We start from the raw sequence: 12439 nt of genomic DNA on the forward strand, positions 1-12439 counted from the left end.
AGTCGCCCATCCGAGGCCGCACGACGAAAGACTACCCAGATCAAGTCGATCAGCGGCTTATCAGTATTGGGTCCACCGTGGCTTGTTGTTTTTCATGCTCGAGTTCATGAGCTGGGGGCAAAGGCACACTTGGAAGGGTCTGCACCAGGTTCAAGCTCGTCTTTGCCGCAAAGTCGTTTGAAGGAAAGAACTGATCGTCAATCTGATAGGTAAGCCAATAGTCATTCAACTGTGGATCCGCTACAAATCCGCCAAGCGTCATGAAATTGTTTCCTTGTATTTGGTCGATAGCTGTTGGATCGTTGGCGGGTGTCCTTTCGTCAGGGGTGCTGGTATCCGAGAGCGCAAGTGGGCTTTCCTCACCGGATGTTTGAGAGTTGGCATTCCTTTTCGCCAGCCAATTCTCGTAAATCCTATTAAAGCAAGCCCGCAGCATGTCTTCATCAAGGTAAAGCGTAACATGGCGTAGGTCAGAGTCGGCATCCAGAGTATTCCAGCCCTCGCTGTGCGAAAATTCGCGAAAAGAGGACATGTCTTCCGACAGGTCTTGATTGACGTATGGCGAGCTTGGCCGTGGGGTTCTGCCATCGGGGAATATGTAGTCCCAGATCACATACCACTGCTCCTTTTCGTCTGCGTTGCGGTCCGAGTAGCGATTGAGACCATTTTGCTGGGTTTGGGTGATGCCATCTGGTGGCACGAATGAGCGTGATACCTCGCACTGCTCGACTGCCCTCGAATGTTCTGTTAAACGTGGGACCGCGTCCTCTCCATCAAATTCCACCCCACACCGGGGGCAGAATACTGGTTGTTGATGGCTCCGTCTTAGATGCTGCTTGACATCTCTAATACGTTTCACACCCTTGAAGCAGTCTCGGTGTTTGATTGGATTCTTTTTCCAGAAAGGGCAAGCAAGTAGATTCTTGTCTTCTTTCGTTGCTCGAGGCTTCCTATCACTGGAAACCCGTGATCGTTTGGTTCCACTCTGCTTAGAAGATAAGTCCTGATCAGAACTGCGCTTGCGAGATTGTTGGGGGGACGACGATCGATTAAGCTCGCCTTTAGGGAGCGAGCTAGCACTCTTTAAAGACCCGGATGTATTTGTTCTATTGTTGCATCCTAATTTCCACCTGTCGAAAGCGAGAAGGACGTGATCAATCGTGATCGTTGGGTCCAGAGAGGAAGACGCACATTCCGTTACCGTTTCGGAACTGGACGTACCCAAGGAAAGGGGGCTAGTGGATAGGTCGATGATATCCACTTGATCAGGAGACGAAGATGACAAGCCGAGATCTATTCGACGCTTGATGGTGGGTGAGACCAGAGAATCCCTCTGTGCGCTCCTGTGCCAATTGAGGCTCTGCGGAGTGACATGCTCCGACTTAGGGGAGGACAGCAGTCCATCAAGACTTCCAAGGGTGTCACGAGTGGGGTAGGGCTCCAGTGGTGTGAAGAGGTTGGCTGGTTTGCCCTTTGTCAGAGCAGGGGGCTGGAGAAGTTGAGGCTCTGTTGGAGCTGGACTCGGCAGAGCCGCATCTTCAGACCAGGTATAAAGATCCTGTATCTGCCCCGTCCAACCAGTCGTGAAATCCTGAAAGGTACAATGTTCGCATTGGAATTTATTGCAGAAATCACATCCTGGCGCAAGATGTGACATGCCACCAAACCCGCACCAACACTGTTCGCGGTCAGCAAGTGTTTATCGCAAAGTAAATGGGACAATTGAGTACACACTCACACAAAACCACACCATGACCGTACTCTTTCTCCTGGCGGAGCTTTTACTCTTGCGCTGTCGCCGAGTCACGGATGGCAACTGCTTCTTCATTGAGGCATCGTGCAAAGAGCACGAGGGGCGGCTTGCGACTGAAAGCATTGTTCAACTTGTGATGGGCCTGCGGCAGTTTCCTGAAAACGTGGTTCACAGTTTCTAGAAGCTCTAAGATCGTACTCAGGTGGACAGTGACCTCAGAAACAGTCCAAGGACCCCGCTCTGTCCAGACCCGTGGCCCTATCCATGGCTATAATCGTTTTTTTGCACAATGGCTTCGTGGTTCCCATGCGTACTTTCCTCGCCAAGCCGTGCTTGGAAACAACTTCAACAGCACAGTAAAACTCAACAGTTCTTGTGGTAGACTTCTAGCGAATGCCGCCCTTGTGCCCTTCGGAGTGGAGTCCAGCGAGATATGTTGCACAACAGCACTGTCAAGGGGGTCAACTGGCAAATCAAGGCTAGTTCCGGCTTATCCCACTGGGTACCGCCCACGCGGCTTGCAGGCGGATTGCAGGACTGTCAGCATTATGGGTACAGAATAGGGCTCGTCAGCAACGAATGGCAGCATGTTTGGTGTTCACGAGACGCACTGCCTAGAGAGATCTGCGTGGGGTTGCCCTTCAGCACCGCATTTGTGCTGTTGGCCTGCAGCTTCTCAAGACCGCAATTGTGCTCTTTTCAAACTGCAGAAAGTCGGTCGAACGATGATAATTGGGTCAACCTCTGATTTAACCCTTCAATTCCTGAGCTGTGATTCTAACTCTCTTACTGGACAGAGAAGAGACCGATGTAGTGATGACAAGCCACAAGAACGCCGCCCTGGGACGTATCGTCATGTGGTGTAGTGCCACAACACTGCCATCTGTGCATGGGAAAGTGGGTCCTTGAAATTCTCAAAGTCATTTTCAGTGACGGATCTCATCCACACGCCGCTTTGCAGCTACCGCGGGGAAAGACTCGAGCAGCTTATACTTTCATGTCGGAGACCCTAGTTCTTTATACTTCTTGCCCGAACCTGATATTCAAATATTGCCAGAATATGGGCAGCTGGCCATCGCCCATAATATTTACTGACCTCGATCCGCCAAAGAGATTGTGCAAGATCGCAGCAGGACGGCCATAGTGAAGTATGGCTGGGCACGCTTCAGCTTCAATGAATACCCAAGTCTTTATGATGATCCATTAGTGCCTGAGCCTTTTCTCTGGGCATTAAATTTTTGAATGACGTGAGTGACAGTGAGAACATGGCAAGGATATTCATGGACATTTCTCGATTAGCGGTCGACGGTGAGTGTTACATGCTTAGCCATCTGGGTCCTCTTTTGGTGTTCTTCGACTTGAGCGATTCAAAGACTGCAAATTCCTTGAAGAATTGTACGCGCAGATTCTCAAGAGGAGAGATGGAATGCGAAAAGAAACTCACTACGCAAGAATTTGGAATTGGTGTCGTTGTACGTGTTGGTGAGCACCGACGACAAAGCCGCGGATACTCAGGGGTTAACCCTGTCCTCTTTGTCACTCCAGCGCCCCAACGTAAGCACCGAGAAATTCCAGTACCGAGTAGGTTGGGCCAGCTCCGACTCCGCAGCTGCTGTGTTCCTAACCCAGTCTCTCAAAATCTTCCGCTTCCGCACGTCAAAGGCACTCACAGATCCCGGATCCGCCTCTCATCCCGACAGTTTGACTCTGCCCCCGACTAAATGTCTCCATTCGCCGTATGACCCCCCGAGATGGACAAGTCGACTACTCCTGGCGCCAGTGGAGGTGATCAGGCCACTACCGGGGAGCCTCAGTACATTCGAGCACGCGTGCAGAGTGCTTGTGACGGCTGCAAAGCACGGAAAGGTAGGCAACTTCCGGCCGGCCTGTTCTGCCATTGGCCCCCTCGACTATTGCGGTTGTGGTTTCACAGCGTTTGTGTGGACGGATGGACAATTTCCCTTGTGCCTGTTCTCTGCACCATCGCCACGTGCGATAGACGGTCTTCCGCCTATTTGTTTCTTCACTACTTCTTGTCTACCCACTTGTTGATCTAGCTCAGCCCTATTCCGTCGTGTATCTTCTGCTGCTAGTGTGCCAACCAATCTGCTAATACCACACGCAATGCAGTGAAATGTGACGGCAAATTGCCATGTAGTTATTGCACACGTCGTCAAAGACCCCATGCCTGCAAATACTCTCCGCCACGAGAGCGCCGCCGGCCTGGTCCACGGAACCAACTACACCCCAGGACACCGAGCATTAACTCTCCTACTGTGTCCGTCAACGGCAACAACCACAGCCAAGGGACACCGCACCCAGTTGACTTCGAACACTCAAGCATCACGGCTGCCACCAACCATGCCGTCCTGCCGACGCCTCCGGTGAAGCCCGGCTCTGCAGCCGGCAACACAGCTCACCGGAGGAGTAGCGATACCGCCGTGACAGACGACCACGAAGAGGCTGAGGTGCCTAGGGAAGCAAGGCTTCTCTGCGATGCCCAGGGCAAGCTGATTTTCATCGGCGACTGCGCACCGTTGTCGTTCTTCCAGACTGTCCGCCAACTCGTCACTAACCGGGTTGATCAGTATGCCTTTGCCCCACAGACGAGTCGCTATTCGGTGCTCGAAAACGCAGTCTCGAGGTCATCATTCCTTTCGGGTGCTTCGTCGCCTCCAGAGGTCAAGACCGAAGACCTACCAGAAATTATCTCGACGTATCTGTCCGTCACGTCAGGCATGGCCGACCTCTTCGTCAGCAAGGCGCGGCTGGTCGAGGACATGACCATCTGGGCGTCCAACCACCAAGCAGGGAACCGCATTGACGACGTGTCCTCGGCGGTGAATTACCTCGTCATCGCCATCGGCATGCAGCAGACCAACGAGGAGACAGCGCAGTTATACTTTGAGTACGCCCGTGACCAAGCCCTGGCGAACCTGAACGGCAACCTGAGCGTCGACACCGTCCAGGCCTTTGTCCTCGTCACCCTGTACATGCTGTGTGCGTGTCAGATCAACGGCGCATTCCTGTTCTTCGGCATCGCAGTGCGTGCGGCATATTCCATCGGCGTGCATCGCACCGAGGTCAACAGCCGATTTGGACCCGAGACTCACAGGCAACGCGACAGGCTGTGGAAGAGCTTACGCATCGTGGACTTGTTCCTCAGCACTTCCATGGGCCGCCCGCCAAGTACGAGTGACGTCGACTGCACGGTGTCTTACCGCCAAGTCGACGATGATGGCCAGGAGGTATTTGATATCCTCAATGCGTCCGTACAGATCTTCCTTATCCTTGAAGGCGTTGTCGTGGAAGTCTACTCGAGACGCAAGATCTCTCTGCAATTGACCGAGGGCATCTCCCGGCAGTTGAGAGATTTCTCCGTGAGGTGGCTGCAGCAGCTCAAGAGCGTGGTGTCTTCGTCGACGGAGCAGAACTCTGCTGAGGTGAATGGGGCCTGCCAGGTCCTCGCATCGTATTACTACGCTGTAATGTTGGTGTCAAGACCATTCTTGATGTATGAGCTATATAGGCGCTTGTCCCCTGAGCCATCTGCTGTTTACGGGAGAGCGGGCTTGATGTCTGGCAAGACGAAGCTGGCTGATGCTTGTATCGACGCTGCCAGCTTGATGGTCGACCAGATTTTGGACCTTGTAGAGAAGGGGCTCATCTCTGGACGACGTCCAGTGCTTGTGTAAGTTCAATATTTATTCGGTACTACATGTTCATCCACACGCTTGAGCTAACTTTCCCCTCCAGATCGTGGCTATTCGCAGGGTCGCTTGTCCTCGGCTCTGGGCTCCTTGGTGGCTTTGGCCGCATCCTTGAGAAATACGCACGCATGTCCGTGACGGCGCTCGACCATTTTGCAAAAATCGATGCACACGCAGCACAATACTCTATGATATCTAAGTCTCTTCTCACAACAGCGGTGGAATATTTGGAGAAGAAGGAAGTCCAGGAGCGACTTCAGAGGACCGAAAGCTCCGCACAGCTATTCGGACTTATTCCTCATGAGGCACGGGATGGGGATAGCACAAGCACAAGGAAAACACCTGAGATCTCGCGCAAAATTGCCAGTCCCATGAGGATGGGCCACCAGAGGGATGTGAATTCTGAACCGACGCCGCAAAGCCACGCGACACCGCATTTCGGCATGGGGAGTGTAGCATCTCCTTCCCTGTTTAGCGACTTGGATCCAGCCTTCTTGACGATGTCGAACTCCTTACCTCGCACCCCGGATCTTTCTCTGCTGAGTGGTGCGTTTGATGGGGACGATTCCTTCGGTGGACTGAACTTATTTCCACTGCTGGACACCGGGGGAGGAGGGCACATTGATCTGGCACACTATTTATAGCTTAATCAAGATTACCAGCTCGCAAGAGCATCGCGACGGCAACTTTATCCGCTAATTGTTCCCTTCCAGTCCAACGATCGTTGTTTCGGCGTGGCTGAATTTTCTCTTCCCTGTCCGGACTATTCTAAACTTGGAGTTACAGTTCGGATCAGGGCAAGCAATCAGAGCATCCGATGTCATCCAGTCGTTGGCGTGTGTCGCTCGTTGCTTCGCTGCCAAAAGGGGGAGGACGGATGCTAGCCCTCTTATCAGTCAAACCTGACATTGTTTTGATTGTTCTTCGATGATGATGATCCAACTCACACAAGCTGTAGATGCTGATTCCCTGCCCAGGAGGCAAGTACATCATCTCGCCCTCAAGCGTGAAGTAGTCACCCTCCTTAGCACCGCACATAATCCTCTCCCCTGGCGGGCACACGACTTCGACCCGGAGGTCATACAGCTCGAACGAGTCGTCTGCCTGCGCGGAAGCGACTCCAGTGGCAGTAGATGCCATGTTTTAATTTTTTTACGCGTCGACAGCCTGACTGCATATGCCTCTATAGCAATCGTCTGCAAAAAGCATGGCTGTCTTTTGACAACTTGCTTGGCCTATGCTTCCGGTTCTCGGACCTCTTTGTGCTCGTCGTGACATTATGTCATCTTCCGAAGTTCCGAGGCTCCACCCGTGTTCCGCTCGAGACGGAGGAAACCCCCCCCCCCCCCCAAACCAGTTTCACATAACCCTCAAGAGTGCAGAGACGGGATGATGAAAGGAAGGACATTCGCACAAGTGCAAGTTCAGCAATTTTTCCAAGCACATCTTGCATTCTCTGCGGTGACTCTGATACATGGCTGGGAGCTCCAGAGCAAAAATGCACCAATGCCCTTGTCCGGAGTGCGTTTAGATATTATCTTTAATCCCTCGTACCATTCTTGCACATTTCAGCTTTCAATACTCCTGGACATGTAAATACACAAGAACACGCAATCAAAATGGAGGTATATGAATTGGATTGTACATTGGGATGCACCCAATTCTTTCTAGACATCCGTAGCCGTCTCACTCCTCAAGGCCCTGTCTCTAGCCGTTCTCTTTTCCCTCCTTTCCCCGAAAGTGCTGTCGCCGCCTGCATGTGTCTGATAAATTGGCCGTTCCTTCAAACTGCACATCACAATAACCTTGAGTCGCTCTTTGTGGCCGAAATAGCTTTGTGTAGGCGTTCTGCTAGCTGGATGCCCAACGAGAACCAGCCTTCCTAGCGCATGTCGCCGTTGTTGTTTGGTCTCCTTGTCCATGTATGCACTACGACGATCTTGGCTGAAACCAGGGTACGGAAGCACCCAAATGGCTTAGAACACATAGTGGAGACAACTGGAAAGGGGGAAACGCTATACAGCCTCACTTCGGCAGCAGTTCCTGAGCAACCATTGCAGTTAGGCATTTGGTGAGAAAACACACTCGGCAAATCTATGGCACAACAGTAGCTTTCTGTGCTCAAGCGACGCGCCACAGATGGTCTCCAAGTGATCCACCGTAGCGGAAATGGGTTCAGAGGTATTTGGTAACGGTGTGAAATTTGAGTCAAATTCCCCGCGACCGAACCATTTTTGTCATCATAGTAGATACACACAATATACACAAATGATGGACTCCGAGGAGGCCCCAACTGCTCACTGTTCATCCAGTCATTCTTGTTCCTCGGCCGCTGTGGCAGACTCTGCTGCGATGCGGGTACACAATTGGAAACAAGGTGAAAGAAAGTAAAGGTCATAATCATAATAGAACGCCTCTTCCATGCCATCCAGCCCTATACTGTTACACATACAGTACAACATGCTTTGTTTCAAAACAACGCTTCATGATCTGGTTTATCGGGGGTATTTTCACTGCATCGAAAATCGCCGGCTCCTCTCGCTGCTGCCTCGCTCGCGGCGCTTGCTGCCGACGCGGACGGGGCTGGCGTGCCCGTGCCGCGGGTGGTGGTGCGGATCATTCATGTGTTCCTTCTGCTTCCTCCTCGCGTACAGCGCGACGTCGACACTCTCCAGCGCATAGCTGAGACCCCTCAGGGCCCGGTCCTTTTGCTTGTCGTTCTTGGCCGCGACAAGATTCCGCATCGCCATATCGAGCTCCTCAACTGCGTCGCCGAGATCCTCGCCCATCTGAGAGCCGCTGAAGCCCTGAGACCGCTGTAGCCGCAGGACTTCCTTCAGGGAGTGCTCGAGGAACACCATCGCCTCGTACTCGTGCTCCTTGTCAACTGCGCTCAGGACCTGGTCGATGCCGTACTGGAGGTTATCAAGTGCTTGTTCGCGGCCGTGGCCCGACTCCATGATAGTTTCGAAAGGGTTTGACTTGGGCCATGAGGATGGCGTCAACAGTTCCTGTTTACGATGGCCGAGGTGGTTGCTTCCGCTCCGCCTGGCCGAGGATGTTGAGCGTCTCCTTGAAGGGTCCGAGAAACTCGAAGTGCTGCTGGGCGGGCTGTAGATGCCGGTGGGCTGAATCGGTACAGGACTGAAGACACTGCTGTGGCGGCTGGACATGCTGCGTGGGCTGCTTGATCCTTTTGATGGTGTGTCACCTGAGCTCACTCTGGAGAGGTCAAGGGAAGGCCGCGTTGGTGACTTTTCCTTCGGCTTGTCTTTCTCCTCGGTGTTTTCCTTGTCATCTCCCTTGTCGCCTCCTATCTTAGAGAATCGAATCTCTGCAAGAAGGTCATTCAGACCTTTTGCTGTCTGGTTGGCCTCCTTTCCTATGTCGAGCAAGTTCATCTCTGCGCCTGGTGTCGAGGCATATTCGAAAAGCCATGACTTCGAGGCGTGCCGTGGGTAGTTCTTGCGCAACGTGCGGTAGGCGTCTCGTTTCTGCTTCTCTGCGCGCTTTACAAACTCGGCGTGAGGCTTGCTTAGGGACTGGCCCTCACAGTTGGATTTGGTTTGGTCCAAGGTGATTTGAAGGTTGTCGACATCTCGATAGACTTGGCGTACGTTACGTTCGTAGTCCCGGCCTTTGAGGTATGGTGTTTTGAGAACATCCTTCACTATCATCGCCGCCACGCCGTATACAAGTCCCTCCATGTTGAAGACGTGTACTGGAGGAGAGTAGGAGGTGATGTGAATATTCGGCTGGTACCGACGACATGGAATGGAGACAAATGGGGAAAGGCGTAAGGTACTGATCAACAACGGGTAGGCAGGTGGTGGGAAGAAATACCCGAGACAAAGTAGAGACCTCCCAGGAACACAAACACATTCAGGAGAGGGCGGCGGGATTTAACCACTTCTGGTAGAGTGGCTGATGCTTCTACGGCGTCGCGGTCATGACAAGGGAGCGTTGTTTGGACACAGCGCAATGCTATAGCAACGCTGGTGACGTCGGAGTCTCTGGGTGTCGCAGAATTCCCGTTTTCAGCTAGACAGCACATCGCAAGGCTCGACCTAGGAACAGCCGCCAGAGCCCGAGAGTGCGACTCAGGCTTCTTCCCTGCGCGGCATCGATTGGGCTCCCTCATCACCGCTTATTCATGCTGCGCAGATGCCGTTGACCGTAGTGGGCCACGTGCCTAGTGTCAGAGAGCCGTCCAAACCATACACTACATGTGGTCTAGGTCATGGCGATCTGGGGAGAGCCCCGTCTGCAGTGTGTGGTGCTTGAGCAAGGGGAAATTGGTCAGGACGTGACATCATCAACCTTATGCCTCGGATTGATCCTGAGGGTCTCGGCCGCTAAGAGTATAGGGGTTCAGCCGAATAGCGTTGGGCGAGGACGTTGCATAGTTAGAGCCATCGAAACAAAATAAACTTTAGGGGAACTTCCGAAGTGTCTAGTTAGGCGCAATAGGTTACATAAGTGCTGCGGAGATTCGGCGGCTAGCCTCGACGGCGTCAGTTCACCGTCCTATGTGCCGCCTCGGCGGAATGGTACCCTACAGCAGCCGCGTGTTGATCCCATGCAAGTTCAGGCACCATCACGCGACTGCGTACAGGGAGAGGCTCACTTCAGGGTACCCGCAACGAAGTCATCCTGCGTGCAAATGATATCACCTAGCATATATAGGGCAACTGTTCGCTGGTCCTGATTCAAATGACCGGCACAACCGCTGAACATCTCACCGTCTCTGCGGTTGACGCGGATTTGGGCTTCTAGCGACAGATTGTGATCTTCTGCCCCTACATACCAACCACAGGGCTGCGGACTCCGACATCCTTTCAAATACGATTCAGCGCATTGTCATCTGTCAATTTCGCGGTTCCACATGAGTGGTTACTGAACAAATATATGCTTTCAGGAGACGGAGCTCTGACGAATGCTGCCAGCGATCAACGACATGAGTCCCCAATGAGACGCGCGGATGTGTTCCGCACAGAGTAGACACTTTTCGAAGACAGCATGTTGTTGACAAAGCGGAGCCGCAACTAGCAGAGACTACGCACTTGAAGACGTCGCCTATCCGGGGATCCAGATGTCCCTGACGCCAACTTCAGACAACCGTAAGGGTCCACAATGCAATAGTGAGGCGCTTGATCGCCCGATGATCACTCGTTGTGATTAATCATTTCTATCGGAAGCACCCCTTGAAGGATCAAGATTGCTTCGAAAACTTTCTCCTCTTTCGAAAAGAAGATCAATGATTCGCAGTGGAGTAAAAGTTACTGCCAGAGACATATCAACATCCCACACATCACAAATCATCTTGGTCCCATTGGCCCAGCCCTTGATCATCTGATACATCAATTCCACCGTTTTTCACATGTTTGCATCGATAATGTCGAAGGAAACTGTGACACCTGGCCCGGGTGTCTGACGACTGGACGGCCACACGTGGCGTACCGCGGAAGCGTCGGGTGGTGGAAGAGGTGTGCTCCTGGTTGATGGGAGCGATCTGGATCATTCCGTGAAGTTAAAAACCCATCCATCCCGAGGACCTGCATCCGGGGTACATGATTGACCCCGTTTGCATCCCTCCAGAATCTGGGGAGAGTTTTCTCCGCAGTCTGCATCATTCATCCCTGCGTCGCTCACCCAGTGACTTGCTTCACCTCCACAGCCCCGAATCTTACACCTCTTGCCAAGAAGGTCTCTTCATATTGAGGAAGTCTTAAATGAAAACACTGTCCCTTGAGACTATGTTTATATCAAACCGCAGGCTCGAGCGGAGAAGCATAAGCCCTTCAATCTCCAGCCTACGTTGCGCGATGAACGAGTGCGAGAACCTAACCATCTATCGGCTCGGGGCAACAATCGCGGAGTTTTAGGACCAAAACTCGCTTTTGAAGCTATTTGGGTTCCTTGAGCGTAGTTCCCGAGTCTGATCGCAGATCCGGAGTTCTAGACTGTTAGAACGTTATAGTGGTCTTAAGTGTCGCGGGAAACATGTTGCAGTGCGTCACAAGCGCTTAAGGGCGTTGAAACCATCGATCGTTCTCACCGCCTCTTGTGTCCCATCGGCCGTCCGACTGCATTTCTAGCAACAGGCGCAGCCTCACAGGACGTCCGCACTTGCTGCGTCATGGCACGGGAGATGGTGTCAACATTCCTGCCCGATTTCCACCTAGACATGCATGGCCAGAACCCACTGTCGAGAAAGGATGCGCAGTCTCTGACGTGTATCTGTCGCGAATCTTCGATCTGGCATGTCTGCTATGCGATTGGTGTTTGCTCTTTGCGGACAGTCCCACTTAAGCTATGAAATCGAGCCATTGGCTTACTCGCCTGACACGAGAACGATTAGTAAGGTCCGGGCAGTACAAATCAAAGATCCTGGCAATGTTTGCGCAAGACAGATGATTTTCCCAACAACGAAGATGGGTTGAAATGTCAGCTCTGAGTAATCGGCGCGGCGAGGTGTCGCTACTGACCAACCGGGAACAGACAACCCATACCGTTCCGTTTCAAGACTTGAGCACATCGATTGTAGCGATTATTCGCGGATGATAACGTGCCATGGCAGCACACAAGCTGTGAAAGGTGATCAACTTCTATGCAAAGTTATGCCCGCAGTGCGTAAGGGTATGATTGCTTTGAAGAGAGGAGAGGATTCACAACGCTCACAAGGGATTTGCAAAATGAGCTCAAATTAAGTGTCTAGGTAGGTGTGCCAGAGGATAAGAAATGAAACAGAATTTCAGCCCAAATGGTGATGGAGACGTCGTGGCGCCGCACAATACAATCAATAGCCACTGCAACATTAAGAGACTCGTACTGAAGCAGAAGGCTAATAATGAAAGGACCCCGGCCAACACATCGTTTCAAGATCTTATATAATTACTCAAAAGCATACAGGAGGAGGGGTCTCGCTCCACGCATGCAGCATGTGCAAGACGGCCTTATTCATGATCCGAGAAAA

General features: G+C 52.4%; 3 protein-coding genes across 3 annotated transcripts; 1 reads left to right on the forward strand and 2 right to left on the reverse strand.

Moving 5' to 3' along the window:
* Positions 1 to 49: 49 nt before the first annotated feature.
* Positions 50 to 1876, reverse strand: J7T55_015427 (uncharacterized protein; the record flags this gene model as incomplete). Its single annotated transcript, XM_053139661.1, has 3 exons — positions 50 to 729; positions 1222 to 1591; positions 1739 to 1876. 3 exons carry the CDS (start codon positions 1874 to 1876, stop codon positions 50 to 52), a joined length of 1188 nt encoding a protein of 395 aa, XP_052997152.1.
* A 1298-nt stretch (positions 1877 to 3174) lies between these two features.
* On the forward strand, positions 3175 to 6478 carry J7T55_015428 (uncharacterized protein; the record flags this gene model as incomplete). Its single annotated transcript, XM_053139662.1, has 5 exons — positions 3175 to 3225; positions 3299 to 3687; positions 4005 to 5444; positions 5510 to 6009; positions 6441 to 6478. 5 exons carry the CDS (start codon positions 3175 to 3177, stop codon positions 6476 to 6478), a joined length of 2418 nt encoding a protein of 805 aa, XP_052997153.1.
* A 1495-nt stretch (positions 6479 to 7973) lies between these two features.
* Positions 7974 to 9170, reverse strand: J7T55_015429 (uncharacterized protein; the record flags this gene model as incomplete). Its single annotated transcript, XM_053139664.1, has 1 exon — positions 7974 to 9170. One exon carries the CDS (start codon positions 9168 to 9170, stop codon positions 7974 to 7976), a length of 1197 nt encoding a protein of 398 aa, XP_052997154.1.
* Positions 9171 to 12439: the final 3269 nt, after the last annotated feature.

This window comes from Diaporthe amygdali, assembly GCF_026229845.1.
Source record: "Diaporthe amygdali strain CAA958 chromosome Unknown NODE_5_length_1802954_cov_64_987939, whole genome shotgun sequence".
Lineage (NCBI taxonomy): Eukaryota > Fungi > Ascomycota > Sordariomycetes > Diaporthales > Diaporthaceae > Diaporthe > Diaporthe amygdali.